At 37.4% G+C, this 16,109-nt stretch overlaps 1 protein-coding gene across 4 annotated transcripts in view; it reads left to right on the top strand.

Moving 5' to 3' along the window:
• The window catches only part of CDC14A (cell division cycle 14A), a 189,508-nt gene that overhangs the window by 62,965 nt on the left and 110,434 nt on the right, over positions 1-16,109 (top strand). For all 4 annotated transcript variants that reach the window (XM_020906073.2, XM_020906074.2, XM_020906072.2 and 1 more), the window contains exon 5: positions 9,905-9,984. In XM_020906073.2, the coding sequence (XP_020761732.1) occupies positions 9,905-9,984 (80 nt within the window). The remainder of the gene's footprint in view (positions 1-9,904; positions 9,985-16,109) is intronic.

The following is a 16,109-nucleotide window of genomic DNA, read 5'->3' as shown; positions in this document are numbered from 1 at the left end:
TGGCCAAGTGTAACTTCAGAACAGATAGGGGGAAGTGGGAGAATGAATGTCTCAGTCAGGTGGGCATACCTTGGCTCTCAAAATACTTTCTAAAAGCTTATACAGATCATTTGATCTAAAGCCCTTATGTTTGAAATCAATGTCTTTCTTACTTTCTCTTTTAGCACACCATTGAAGTCTTGTTTCTATGTACCTGGTTTGATGCTTTCATACAACTGGGATCAGAAAGTTAATTTCACTAGCTCCGTTAATTTCACTAGCTCCTCTGGGCATTACCGCCAAAGTTGTTAAAAAAATCTCATTCACTGAATATTAAATAAGCGGAATTAACCCCTAGGGCAGATGCAGTCTTTGTATTTTAACAGTTTAAAGTAGTTTAAATGTTAAATGTTAAAAAATGTTAAATGTTAACAGTTTAAAGTAGTTTAAATGTTAAATGTTAAAAAAATCTCATTCACTGAATATTAAATAAGCTGAATTAACCCCTAGGGCAGATGCAGTCTTTGTATTTTAACAGTTTAAAGTAGTTTATATTCACTAAACATGTATGTATTTATTGAGCATCTACAAAGGAGGCTTTGTAAGGCTTATAGAAGTATGAAACACTTGGTTACTGCACTTAAGGAGCTTCCTACTTAGGCTAAAGGAAAATAATTGCACCAGAGCTGCGAGGGGCCCATCAGGAAGTGGTTAGAAGGGCCTATGGGGCTAGGCTGCCTGACTCCACCTTAGCTTTGTGGCCTTGAGGCAACTGATTCTCTGCATTTTGCGTGTAAAATGCACATTGTGCTTGTGAGGATTAATGATCCATATTACGTAAATTGCTTAGAGTAGTGCTTGCCACATAATATAAATATAAAACTTCTTGTTTTTATTATCGTCATCATTGTCATGGTCATTATAAAGAGTAAGGGGAAGGGTTTCTGAGCTAAAGGAAAAGGCATCATGGAGGTAGTATTTGAGCTAGGTCTAACGAAACAGGAAGGATTTTAATAGGCAGAGAAGGTGTGGAGAGGATTCCAGAACAAACCTCAGATGCTAGACAGTCTCAAGTATGATTCGGGAACAGTGAGGAGTCCAGGCTAGTGAATGGGGTTCATCCAAGGAACAGTGACAAATTCACCTGGAAAGGTGGATTAGGGCCTTATCTTGGGGAAGGATTGACAGGATTGGCTGGACTTTTGAGCAGAACTGAGTCTCTCAGGTTCTGCTTTAGAATTACGAGAGTAGGAGGGAAGTGGAGGCAGAGAGAAATGGTGTGAGTCATAGCATATGGAGTTAAGGGTTTGAAATAAGTTGATAATGATGAAAAAAAGGTCACGTGTGTATCTGCTGGAAAATAATGAAACTTAAAATTAAGGGCCCCTCCTGTGCTCAGAATCCTAGTGGTGGTTTTATATTAATAAAATTTGAAAAGATATTTGTATCCTCTGTTTCTTTCCCCAAATAGTATGTTTCAATCCCCCAAAACTGCTTCCACCCCACAATTGAAAGAGACTGGAGAAAGAATCAGTCTATGTATTGGTTTGATGAGGGTGGGTAGAGTGAGGCAGAGAGGCCAGCGTTAAAAAATGACTTTTGAGATTTTATCTGAGTGATGGGGAGGAACCTGCTGGGGAAGAGGGATGATGGGGAAGCCATTTAGAGAGCATTGGTCTCAAACCAAGTTGAATGTTCCAGACTGGTTAGCTTCACCAGGCAAAGAAACATTTCCTCCCCCCCCCCCCCCCCACTTTTTTTTTAAATCTCTGCACATCCCTATCCTCAATTGCTGTTGTACAAGTATGATAATTTTAAGTTATATGAGGCTGGAGAAAGGTGTCTAAAGATGACTGCTAATTAATAGGCTAGAACCCAAAGCACATATCATAGGGATTTCTTTGTAATGTCCACATTAAGTATGCCGTATGGGCTAAGCTTAGTTTTCTGAAAACTTTAAAAAGAGTCTCTCCTTTTTGGTATGATTCTTCTATATTCAGCAAATCTTGGTGCTTCTAGACTGTTTTCAAGTTGAAACATCTGTTTTCTGGAAACTTCTATCTTGAAGTTTAATGGACTCAGACATGGTTGGTAATGCTGATTTCACGGCTGTTTTAGTGTTCCTGTGGCAGTACCTGACTGGGAAAGGCTGTTCTCAGCATTTTATTTCCTTTTTCATAAACAAAGTAAAATATTAAATAACAGGAAATCAAAAGGCAAGATTGAAGAATACTGTCTCAGATGGCCAAATTGAATCTTCAGGAGTATTTTCACTTTCCAGATCACAAAATATAAATATAATTGACAGAGACACTCAGGTTTCACTTTTAAATACATTATGGGTGTGTGTGTGGTGGTGGGGCGGGGGGCTGTTGGCTTTGCCATCAGGCTTTTTTTGGGAAATAATAATACCTAAAAACAAAACTAAAAACATAGTAAGATCTGAAGCAGATATTTCCGGGGAAGGACCATTAGCAAATTCATGACTCAGAGTCTGGTTTAGACTTCTGTATTAAGCCATGTGTTGTTTAAAGAATCATCCCTTGTATATCAGATAGATTAAATTATCCGAGTAAGAAAAATTGTTGTAAATTCCAAATTGCTTTTGAAATTCACATGTACCATTTTTTGACAGGCTTTAAAGATTTAATGACCATAGGATGTAGTTTAAAGAAATGATTTAGATGTATTTGCAGATTAGTTCTAAGAGGATTTTGTTTAACTTACCAGGTGGGCTACTGTTCTATGAAATTAGTCCAAACTTCATATTTGTTACAATGGTCCTGTGTCATGGACACAAACATTTAACTTTTTTCTTTAGTTTTATTGAGATATAACTGACATATAGCACTGTTTAAGTGTATAACATAATGATTCACTCACATACATCATAAAATGGTTATCCCTGTAAGTTTAGTGAACATCATAGTCTCATATAGATACAAAATTAAAGAAACCGAAAAAAATTTTATAATGAAAATTCTTAGGATATACTCTCTTAACTTTCATATATAACATACAGTAGTGCTAATTATATTTATGATGGTGTACATTACATCCCTAATACTTATTTATCTCATAACTGAAAGTTGGTACCTTTTGACTGCCTTCATTCACTTAGCCCTCCTGTCAGCCCCCATCTCTGGTAACCATAAATCTGATCTGTTTTTTTGTATGAAATGTTTATTTTTGAAGTATAATGACCTACAATACTGTGCTAGTTCCTATTACACAGCGTAGTGATTTGGTATTTCTATACATTTCAAAATGATCATCATGATAAGTCTGGTTATGATATGCCACCATTCAGAGATGATGTTGTTCAGTTGCCCAGTTGTGTCTGACTCTTTGTGACCCCATGGACTGCAGCACTCCAGGCCTCCCTGTCCCTCACCATCTCCTTGAGTTTAGCCAAGTTCATGTCCATAGCATTGGTGATACCATCCAACCACCTCATCCTCTGACACCCTCTTCTCCTTCTGCCTTCAGTCTTTCCCAGCATCAGGATTTCTTCCAGTGAGTCAGCTGTTCGTGTCAGGTAACCAGGATATTGGAACTTCAGCTTCAGCATCAGTCCTTCCAATGAGTATTCAGGGTTGATTTCCTTTAAGATTGACTGGTTTGATCTCCTTGCTGTCCAAGGGGCTTTTAAGAGTTTTCTCCAGCACCACAGTTCGAAGGCATCAATTATTCAGGGCTCTGCCATTCAAAGATACTATATACTATATTCCCCACATTGTACGTTTCATATGCATGACTTATTTATTTTGCAACTGGAAGCTCGTGCCTCTTCATCTCCCTTACCTATTTCTTTTCTTCCCTCCCCGCTGCCTGCATCTCTAGAAAACCACCTGTTTGTTCTCTGTCTTTAACTCTGTTTTCTTATGTTGTTCCTTTTTGTATTTTTAGATTATTTGTATAAGTAAAATCACACACTATTTGTCTTTCTGTGACTATTTCATTTAGTATAATATTTTCTAGATTCGTCCGTGTTGTTGCAAATGGCAAGATTTCATTCCAGCTGAGTAATATTCCATTGTGTGTGTGTGTGTGTGTGTGTGTGTGTGAGACCACATCTTCTTTATCCGTTTGTCTATTGATGGGCACTTGGATTGCTTCTGTATCTTGGCTATTCTGAATAATGCTTCAATGAATATAGGAGTGTATAGTCTTTTCAAACTAGGGCTTGTGTTTTCTTTGATTAAATACTCAGGGAAGAAATTTCTGGATCACATGGTAGTTTTATTTTTAATGTTTTGAGGACTGTCCGTACTGTTTTTCATAACAACTGTACCAATTTATATTTCCACCAACAGTGCAGGAGAGTTTAGTTTTCCCCACTTTGTTTTTTGTTGTTTTTTTTGATAATAGCCATTTTGACAGGTGTGAGGTGATAACCTCCCTGGGGCTTTGATTTGTTTTCCCTGATGAGTAGTGATATTGGGCATCTTTTCATGTGGCTCTTGGTCATCTGAGTGGCTTCTTTGGAATAGTACCTATTTAGATCCCCTTTCCATTTTGTAATTGGGTTGTTTATTTTTTGGGTGTTGAGTTGTATGAGTTCTTTGTATATTTTGGATATTAACCCCTTATCAGATATATCACTTACAAATACTTTCTCCCATTTAGTAGGTGGTCTTTTTGTTTTTCTGATAGTTTCCTTCACTGTCCAAAGCTTTTTAGTTTAATGTAGTCCCATTTATTTTTGCTATTATTTCCCTTGCCTGAGGAGACACAGCCAAAAAGATATTATTAAGACCAGTGTCAAAGAGAGTACTGCCTACATTTTCTTTAGAAGTTTTGTGGTTTCAAGTCTTATATTTAAGTCTTTAATCCATTTTGAATTTATTTTTGTTTATAATGTGAGAGAGTTTTCCATTTGGATTCTTTTGTATTATAACTGTCCAGTTTTTCCAACATCATTTATTGAAGAGGCTGTCTTTCCTACACTGTGTATTCTTGCCTGCTTTGTTGTATATTAGCTGCCCAATGGCGCTTCTCACAGAATTAGAATAAATAATTCTAAAAAGTGTGTGGAAACACAAAGACTTCAAATAGCCAAAACAATCTTGAGAAAGAAGAGCTAAAGGTATCACTTGCTCTTCCTTCAGACTATACTATAGAGTTATAGTCATCAAAGCAGTGTGGTACTGGCACAAAAACAGACAGACACACAGATCAGTTGAATAGAATAGAGACCTCAGAAATGAACTCATACTTGTATGTGCAATTAATTTTCACAAACATTTTTTAATTTTAAGAGTTATATATTTTAAAATTCATTTATGTGTAGACTCTGGCAAGTGATACTAGTTTTCCATTTATAGAAATGGTATAAACTACTTTAGAATGAATTAAATTAAAAGATTGTGTCTATTTATAGAGAGAAGAACATAAATAGAAATGATAATACATGGTGCTACATGTGGTGGCAGAAGTTGAGAACGTTGATGCATGATTAACTGAAGTTTGTGAAACATTGGCTTATTGGAAAATAATATATATTATACTTGCTTATAGTACTGTAATTTTAATTAATTGTTAAATAAAAATCTCACAGCTATTGGTCATACATATATGTTAGAATGTTAGCTCTTTAAGAATCTTTTGTTAAAAGTTAAAAGAGTTATTTGGGTCTTGGTATGTGGCATCAGTGTTTTGTGTGTGTGTGTTTTTAGTTACTCAGCCATGTCCAACTCTTTGTGACCCCATGGACTGTAGCCCACCAGGCTCTTCTGTCCATGGGGATTCTCCAGGCAAGAATTCCAGAGTGGGTTGCCATGCCCTCCTCTAGGGGATCTTCCCAACCCAGGGATGGAACCCAGTTTTCCCACATTGCATCAGTGTTAATGAAGCAGAAAAAAAATCACCCTAATTGGTTGACTCCTAAATGTGGGCTCAGATGGTAAAGAATCCGCCTGCAATGTGGGAGACCTGGGTTCAGTCCCTGGGTTGGGAAGATTCCCTGGAGAAGGGAAAGGCTACCCATTCCAGAATTCTGGCCTGGAGAATTCCATGGACCATGTAGTCCATGGGGTCGCAAAGAGTCAGACACGACTGAGCAACTTTCACTTCACTAAGTTAGCGGTAAGAACATATATGTCAAATGTTATTGTATTGAGAAGAGTTATAGAACTTCCTGGCAAAGAGTGGGAAAGTTTTATAAAAGACATGCATGTACTCACTAATTTCGGGGTAAATTGTTAAAGGGCTTCCCTGGTGGCTCAGTGGTAAAGAATCCACCTGCCAGTGCAAGAGATGCGGCTTTGATCTCTGGGTCGGGAAGATCCCCTGGAGAAGGAAATGGTGACCCTCTTCAGTATTCTTGCCTGAGAAATCCCATCAACAGAGGAGGCTGGCAGGCTACAGTCCATAGGATCACAAAAGATAAACAACAACAACAACAAAACCAAGCACTGTACAAAGGGCTTTTGTTAAATTTTATCAATCAAAAGTTGGGGAAGATTCTTCTAGTTTGGATTCATATGTGCTAATATCTAGGGAGAAGAGTAGACAGTGTATTATTTTTTTTTCCTGAGAAACAGAAAAAGAAAATCAGGATATTTAGAAGATGCTATGGAGTTAATTTTATTCAGTTATTACTTTTAGAAATATCAGAGTATCTGGGAACAATTTTTTGAGTATTAGTTAAATATAGACTTTATTTTTAGGAAGATACACATGTAATACTTCATAACTGATTTAGTTATTCATTTAAAAAAATGAATGAATATACATTAGTACAAAATACAAGAAATGTGAAGATAGTAGAAAATATAAAGTTCTCCCTCCTCCCACTAACCCTTCTCTAGTCCCGTTCCTTACACATAACTCCTGTTAACAGTTTGAAGTCACATAATTTTAAAAGCCAAGTGTAATGGCTTTTGTAAACTGGAAGAGTAAGAATATTTGTTGTTGTCCCAGATTCTGCTTGCATTGCCTGCATCTGTAGTTTTAAGCAGATGTGATGTGTGGAATTACTGTGGGCTTTGGACTGAGATCTGAATTGGAATTCTAATGCATCACAGAGCAACCGTGAGAGTTTGGGAAGTTCCTTACCTTTCTGAGCTTTAGGTTCCTCGACAGCAAAGGCTTAATAAATTTGTTTTCTTTCTGAACTCTAGTCTTTCTCTCTCTCTCTTTTTTATTAGTGACATATCGGAGAAGACCTGGCATAAGAATCCATGACATTTTTTCTCCTGAAAGGATGGAATTTGTCATTTTAATGACCCCAGCATGCGTCTCTTCAGTGATACACTCCTTTATAAATAGAATAGTTCACCACTCTCCCAAGTACCTATCATCAGGTTGTAAAAGGACATTGCATTTACCTGCCCCTGGAATATTCCTGGAATTTATATGGCCTCTGTTGAGTTTCACTTTGCACTTGTTAATGATTTAGCACTGGGATAAAAATAAAAAACAAAGACTCTCATCTTACAGTGGGAGAATATGGGTCATGTGTGCTAAGTCATGCAGGTAAGATGAGTAGCAAAACTCAGTGGGGTAACCGGTCTAGAGAAGTCTTTCATGTGGGCTGTTAACTCCCTCCTGTAGAATGATTGCCTCAAAATTAAATGGAATTAATGTAATTGCTCCTGAGAAGGGAAATGTATTTTGCTTTTCAAAGATGGTTGTATAAGCTTTAATTATCTAATCCAAACACAGGAGCTTTCTACAAGCAGCTTTCTCTTTTAGCAGGCGTAGTCAATTTGCAAATACTGCTGCATCTTTAGGCTTGAAAAATCATTGCATTATAACCAAACCTGTTGAGTATTATATAATCTACCCATTAGGGAACAACAAACTCCTATTTTAATATTGGTTGCTGAAAAAGGTTTTTAAAGCTAGGGTTGGTTTAAGTGAATTTTTGTAATCATTTTAGCTGCAACTCGAGATGTGGTTCTCCAGTGGAGGAATCTGTGTCTCCTGTCTTGATCATTCTTTTACCACGGTTTCATTTTCTCTGCTGTTTTTGTTTTCATATTCAGTTCACTTTGTTTGGTATGTGCTTTATCAGACCTTGTTTACTTGTCATAGGAATATGGAACTTTCTTAATAAAAGAAGTATTTTTTATATATTTATTTTAGCTTTCTTTTTTTAGAGAATTGAGTTGTTTTCTAGTCTTGAACTTACTAATAATTAAATACGTGTAATATATTGCTATTGGAATAGCTTAAAGCTCAAAGAAACTTTGTAAGCAAAGAATAAACCCTACTTTTTAAGAACTGGGACTCTCATTTTTGTTGTTGAAATGCATAGGGTTTTTTGTTTTGTTTTTGTTTCTTGCCTGTTCTGTGTGGTCTTCAGGATCTTAGTTCCCCAACGAGGGATCCAGCCTGTTCCCCCTGCACTAGGAGCATGGAGTCTTAATCACTGGACTGCCAGGGAAGTTCCATGCTTAGGGTTTTGATGTTGGGGCATATTAAGGAAATAATGCCATTAATTCTAGGTAGAGAGGGTTTTAGGGATCACATTTGATTCAAACTGTAGAGGAAAAGGATCGGTGCTCTTGTCTGAGAATTAAAACATTAAACTGCACTTAGAATATAACCAACTCTCGTCACAATCTGACCAGTGTCTGCCTTTCCCTTCTTCCCCCTTCCCTAGCCTCTGATCCTGTCTGTCCGGCTCACCAGGCGCTCTCCCCACTCAAGGACCTAGCCCCTTCTGTCCCCACTTTCCCTTAGCTACTCCATGGGTCTCCTACCTCTCCCCCAGAGACCCCTTCCTGACTGCTTAGAGGTAGTCAGTGGCTCAGAGGTTAAAGCGTCTGCCTGCAATGCAGAGACCAGGGTTCAATCCCTGGGTCGGGAAGGCCCCCTGGAGAAGGAAATGGCAACCCACTCCAGTGTTCTTGCCTGGAGAATCCCATGGACGGAGGAGCTTGGTAGGTTACAGTCCACGGGGTTGCAAAGAGTCGGACACGACTGAGCGACTTCACTTTCTTTCTCTCGTTCCAGGACTCTGCTTGTTTCCTTTTCGGCAGTTATTTCAGGCTGTATTTGTTTTTGTTAATTATTGTCTTTGCCTCTCAAGAGCATAAGTTCTGTTAAGAAAGGTGGGAATTCCTCATACAGTGCCTGGCATCTATTACATACAGTCAAGTTGAGTAAGTGGAAATAGTTCACTGGTTTTAAGAACTCTTTTTTATTTGTTTCTTTAAGATAGTTTATCCTGCTGGTCTGGAGGGATTTAAATATCCTCGACATCAAGAGCCAAGCCAGTATGTTTTCCAGTGCTCTTACCTGCATGCATTTCCTCTCATTTCATTGTGATTTTATTGATTGTTTAGAAAGCAACATAGGTGTTCCTCAGAGCAGACAGAGAACTCAGTAGATCTCCCTTGGGTCATGTACCCTGAGATGTCTTTCAGAATTCACCAGGAACTAAATTACTTCACTGCAGATCTTCTGTGAAGGACAGAGAACTCTATATTGGTCTTTGGTGAACACACAGTTCTATCATGGCAGTACAATTATTCTGTACCCCAGAGAAAACCCTGCCATTATTTCTGTTTAACGTGCCTTTAAACAGCTCTGGATGGCCCCTTTATGGGTTTGCCCTGTGTCTTTTGGAGAAGGAAGTGGCAACCCACTGCAGTACTTTTGCCTGGAAAATTCCATGCATAGAGGAGCCTGGTAGGCTATAGTCCATAGGGTTGCAAAGAGTCAGACACAACTGAGCAACTTCACTTTCTTTCCTGTGTCTTTAAGCTCTTACTCATTCTTAAGCCAAAGGCTGCTATTCAGCTTTAAGCTGAAAAGGAAAGTTTGGCATCCTGCTTGCTGTCAGATCAACATCATCACCTTGACAGTTGTCACATTCAGAGTGAAGGAAGGGAAATGCGAATTTGGTGAGTAATTAAAATTATTTTGTGTCCTTCTCTGGTCGTATTCTAATGTTGCTATTTATTTGTCTTAGGTAATCTATTTAAAGAAGACACCAGAAGAAGCCTACAGAGCACTCCTATCTGGCTCAAACCCCCCCTATCTTCCATTCAGGTATTACTGCTTGTGAGACTTGAGTTGTGGCACTTTGCTAGACAGCTCACTATTTTAGAGTTGGATTATTGTGTTTTTTAACTGTATTAAGACTATGACTGTGATGTTATGTGGAATGAAATGAGACTAGTGTTTATTATTTCATTTTTCTAGAGATCCCCTCCCCCATCTAGTAAGAATAAAATAGCTTTCTCTTTTTAGGAATTATTTTTTTCCTTGAATTCTTTCTATATCTTGATGATTTAAGCATGAAGAGTATCTGGTTGTGACCTAGTTAACCATGTCAAGATTTGTTAAATTTCAATAATCTAGTAAAGAATCCGCCTGCAGTGTGAGAGACCTGGATTCGATCTCTCGGTTGGGAAGACCCCCTGGAGAAGGGAAAGGCTACCCACTCCAGTATTCTGGCCTGAAGAATTCCATGAATGGTATAGTCCATTGAATTGCAAAGAGTCGGACACGACTGAGTGACTTTCTCTCACATATCATTGATTCATCCATTCTTTCTTTCATTTTGTGAGCATTGATTGAGCTCTGACCAAATGTCAGGGACTGGAAATACAGAATAAGACCCTCAAAGTACCTTTCCAGATGCACATCTTTAGTGGGGACCCTAAGTCACTTGTTCAGCAGACACATCTAGCTTCCATCCTGAGAAAGGCTGTCTCTCATTACAGTGTTGGAAAACAATATTTTGTAAGTATCACTTGAAGATGTTTTAAAATTTCAGGTAAACTTGAGCTTATTTGCAGAGTAGAAGGGAACATACATCAGAACTTCCACAACAGACATCTCTGATAGAATTGGGAATGATTCTAATATTTTTGCCTTTTTATCAGTGTACAAATCTACAAGCATGTGTATTGCTTATTATTGTTACTAATATCAAAATTACCAACAATAAATAAAGAAAAGATCAGGAAAAACTGAGGAGACCTCTTTGTCTTCATTACTTTCCTGGAAACTCACAGAAAGCAGGTCCCAGTGCCTCACACTTAAAGGTGCTTTTTGTAAATGTTTGTTCTAATGAATAAATGAAGACTGAATCCTCTGAGATTGAGAGGATTCCCACCTCTGTTTCTTGACCACAGAAGGGAGTATTATTAGACACAGTGTGGGTGTCAAGGTGGAGAGGAGGAATAGGGGGTTTCAGCGCCTAGTATGCTTAGATCTTCTCAGTGAAAGCAAGGGGTGAAGAACTGGAATTGGGACAGTGAGAGGAAAATATCCTCAAGCAGCCCAGAGGATAAGCTAATTAGCCATTGAAGGGCAGATAGAAGAGGGCAGATGATGAGAAATGCATGTTAGTCGCTCAGTTGTGTCCAACACTTACGACCCCATGGACTGTAGCCTGCCAGGCCTTCCTGTCCATGGGATTCTGCAGGCAAGAGTACCGGAGTGAATAGCCATCCCCTTTTCCAGGGGATGTTCCCAGCCCAGGGATGGAAGCCAGGTCTCCTGCATTGCAGGCAGCTGCTTTACGGCTGGGCTTCCCTAGTTAGTAAAGCATCTCCCCGCAATGCAGGAGACCCGGACTTGATCCCTGGGTCAGGAAAAGATCCCCTGGAGAGGGAAATGGCAACCCACTCCAGGACTCTTGCCTGGAGAATTCCACGGACAGAGGAGCCTGGCGGGCTACAGTTCACAGGATCACAAAGAGTAGGACGCTGCCAATTGTCCAACTTTCACTTTCACTTTTCCTTACCACTAGTGCCACCTGGAAGCCCAGGATTATGAGAGGAGAGTTTTAATGGTGATGACAGAGCAGTTACTTTCTTCCACTTCTAATGCCTTCTAGAATTTGAAAGTTCTTTGTACAATGTCATTCTGGCTTTAGAAAAGCATGATTGTTTTAGTCAGTTTGGGCTGTACCACAGCCTGGGGGAGTTGTAAATAACTGAAGTTTGTTTCTCATGGTTCTGCGGTCTGATCAGGGACCAGCATGGTCAAGTTCTGGTGAGGGCCCTCTTCAGGGATGCCGCCTGCTCACCTCTGTCTGTGTCCTCACGTAATGGAGAGACGGTAGAAAAACTCTCTGGGGTTCTTTTTTAAAAGAGCATTCATCTCAATCATGAGGGCTCCACCCTCATAACCTAATTACTTCCCAAGGTCCCACTTCCTAATGTGATCCCATTGGGGGTTAGGTTTTCAGCATGACTTTTGGGGAACACAAACATTCAGTTCATTGCAGTAATGATAATATTAATTACTTCCTAAATTCTAAGCAAAGTGGTTAAGAGTGTGTGATTTGAAGGCAGAGACTCTGCCTGGGTTTGAAGATTCGTTCTGCTCTTTTCTGTATATAGTAAATAAGTACATGTAATTTGGGCAAATTACTTATCCTTTCTGAGTTTCAGCTTCCTTTTCTGTACAATGGCTTCAAGGTTATCTTGGAGATGAAATGAGGTAATGCTGCATCACTGTCCTGCTGCAGTACCTGGTTTTGTTTTTCTTGTCGTTAGTACTATTACTATTTATTAATAAGACATAAGGATTATCCACAGGATATAAAATGAATAGGAAGTGTTTCTAATGATCACACATTCTAGTAGGGGCAGGCAGCTCTATAGGCACATAATTAATAATTAAAAAGTTGGGTTGTGTAAAAATAGAAGAAAAGATTCTGACAGCAATGTGAGAAAGTATCAGACTCATTTAAACTGAACTTTTAAAGGGTTTGGAGGTAGAGTGGAGGAGGGAAAGTTTGCCATGGGTGTGCCCTGCTGGACAGTCCTGGAAGACATTGTGTCTGAGACAACTTCCAATTGGTAGGAACCATAGCATCCATGGTGAGAAAGGGGCCAACAACTGTGAAGGGATCATAGATGTACGTTTCCATGAGACAGTGATGATTCTTTACATTTTTTTTTTTTATCAGAAAAATGTTTATAGTTTTTTGTTATTTTGAAAACAACACATGTACCTCGGAATTGTAATGCTGTAACACTGGTAAAATTGTAATTCGAATCAATAGGCCCAGTGGGCATTGTGTCTATTCAAGCATTTTAAGTGGAAAATATATATTAATTTTTATGCTTTTAATGTTATCCACTCAAAATTCATGGGAGATGTATTTGTTTCACAAGCCAGATGAGCCTTGTTATCCTTAATTGTCAATTTAGATGAAGATATTGAGGAGGAGAAGGAAAGAATGCATTCTTCCTTTAAGCATAACTTTATTTTAGCTTATATATGGTAGGTAATTAGTTTCCTGAGAACTAGAATTTTTCAATAATTGATAAGATTGGAATGGAAGAAAAAATAGTAAGAAAATTATTATTACTACATAGAATTAAATCATAATTTTCATAGTTGTAGCCTATTTTTCCAAATTGTTTTTACTTAAATATTTGAAAATATTTATGTGGTTAAATACATTAATGTGGTTTAAATATTTTTAAAATATATAACAAGGCATTATTGAAAAAAACTCTCTCCCACCCTTGATTCTTATCTATCTAGTCCTTTCTGGTATTTTCTGGTATTGGTTTATTTTATATCCTTCTAGAGTTTCTTTATGCATATATAAGCAAATAAAGATATACACTCTTATTTTTCCCATTTTATCACAAAATGTAGCATATTATATATACACTATTCTACATTTTGATTTTTTCCCCCCTTAACTCATCTTGGATATCTTTTTACACCAGCACGTAGAGCGCTTCCCTCCTCATTTTGTCATACTGCTATATAATTTACAAAGTGCATTTAACCAGTCTCTCTCAGGTAGACATTTAGATCATTTCCTATCTTTTAAACTGTAGCTTTTTAATTCAGATGATCTCATATGTCTTTTAGAAGAAACTGAGATAATACTCTGGAGAATATTATAGCATTGCTATTAGACATAAAAAGTTTTAGTAATCTGTTTACCTGAAAAAAGAATGCTTAACACAGACATCAGACATTTTTTCTTAGTTTAGGCCCCTATTTCCAACTAAAAGTTTGATCTTGAACATGTTGTATGTTGTATTTTTCGATAACACCATGAGTTGTATTTACATTAAGTTGGATTTCTAAATCCATACTATTTGTAAATCATACATTTGAAGCGGAAAATACCACACAATGTGCATTTATAATTCAGTGAAAAATTTAGTTGAAAGAATACTACTAGTTTTCTGGAAGTTTATTAGAGAAACAGTTTTTTCTCCTAATGCTGGGATAAGATGTGAATTGATTTTAGTCTACAGCCCAGATCAGCTTAAGGCTGATGCAGTACTATTAAGAATCATTTTTATACTAGTTCTGGTCAGCCATCATCACCTTGGCCTTCCTTTGATAATTTGGATTCTATTATCTGCTAGGTTTTCTTTCCACTTATTGTTAAATTACACTTCTGTCTTCATTCTCTAGATTTTTAAAAAACCCTTCTTTCTTCATTAATGCTTTTGCATTAACCTGTATTAATTTGCAAAATACTGCATTAATTGCATATTTGCATAATTCTGCCTTAATCTTTCTGCATTAACACTTTTATTTAAAAAACAGGAAGTTGCAAGAGGACCTTCTATTTAAATGATTGTTTTATTGTCTAAGAATTAAGAAAAATGAAGACAGTTTTGAAGGCCTGTGAAGAGTGAATGATATCTTTATATGCCCTCTTTACTGAAATGCATGTGTTGCTATTTGTGCTATACATAGTTTTAGTGTCTTTCTAATAGAAATATTTTAAGGTTTAAATTTAAATAATGCTGTTCTTCAACATTTTATTGAGTTAACAAACATTTATTGGAGCAGTCTCTTATGTAGTGACTTGGCTTATTTTTCTAGAGAAGCTTGGCAGGTCCTGTGCCTATAATTTACTATTCCATTTTGTTCATGGCCCATTACGTTTGCTACATAAACCATGAAAACAAATGTCTTATACTGTGATTATTTGTTTGCAGAGCTGACTCTCCATCAAATATAGCAGAGTCTTCTCTCAGGGACTGGTACTGGACTCTTCTTATTTGTGTGCCAGGGAATAATACACACACTAATTAATTTATTGCTTTTTTTGGTGCATGTCACTGTGATAGTCTATGGATCTAAAGGTTATTAGGACAATCAGGTACGTGCTCCAGGGAACTCAGTGTATAGTTTGTATATGTGTAGGTATGTAAAGTAGTTATAGGGTCTCATTAAAGTTTGGAATTAGAAGGTGTGGGAATATTGAGGAAGGAGGTTTAACACTGGAACTGGAGATTGGAGATGTTAGGGATAGATGCCATAAATGCCTTTCACCTTAAGATGAAAATGGAGAATAAAAATGCAGGAATTGGTTTTAGGTGCTGAAATTTTTCACTTGTAAGGCATAGATTATCTTTTTATAATGCTAGGTTAGGTAAAATACTGTATAATATAATGTTTGCAGTGTATTGTTTTAACTAAAAGTACTATCTGATTGAGTTTTTCTATTTGTAGATGCTTTTATTTTTTAAATTATGGGAATGTAACACATTTATAGGAGACTTGGAAAATACAGAACAAAATTACATAGTTCTACTATATATTACAATTATTTAAGTAGATAAATTAAGATTTTTAGTTAAGAGTTTCAATATCAAACTCTTAAAAATTAACAGAATGAATATACAGAGAAATAGAAGGATAGAGTAGACCTGAAAAGCACTATGAACCAATTCAACATAATTAAGATTTATACAATTTTTACACAATGAGTGAGTGAAAGTCGCTCAGTTGTGTCTGACTCTTTGTGACCCTATGGACTATACAGTCCATGGAATTCTCCAGGCCAGAATACTGGAGTGCGTAGCCTCGTAGCCTTTCCCTTCTCCAGGGGGTCTTCCCAACCCAGGGATCAAACCCAAGTCTCCTGCATATCAGATGGATTCTTTACCAGCTAAGCCACAAGGGAAGCCCTAGTAGGGTACAAATGCTATTCAAGTTCCTATAGACTACAAATTAGGAGACACTGGAACATATCCAAGGACGTAAGACCAGGTGCAAAATTTGATGGTCTAAAGGTATTTTAATCATGCAGAGCCTGTTCTTTTGTCACTGTGGAATAATGTGAGTTTTTCTATTTGGATTTATCTTACAAATTTTAAATAACCTAGCTAAAAATTCACTAAAGATGAAGCAAATTTAAGAAAAGGTTTAGATGGATTTACTGCTTA

Source organism: Odocoileus virginianus, chromosome 5, assembly GCF_023699985.2.
Source record: "Odocoileus virginianus isolate 20LAN1187 ecotype Illinois chromosome 5, Ovbor_1.2, whole genome shotgun sequence".
NCBI lineage: Eukaryota > Metazoa > Chordata > Mammalia > Artiodactyla > Cervidae > Odocoileus > Odocoileus virginianus.
Note: the sequence above shows the minus strand (reverse complement) of the source record. Positions and strands in the feature narration are given on the sequence as shown.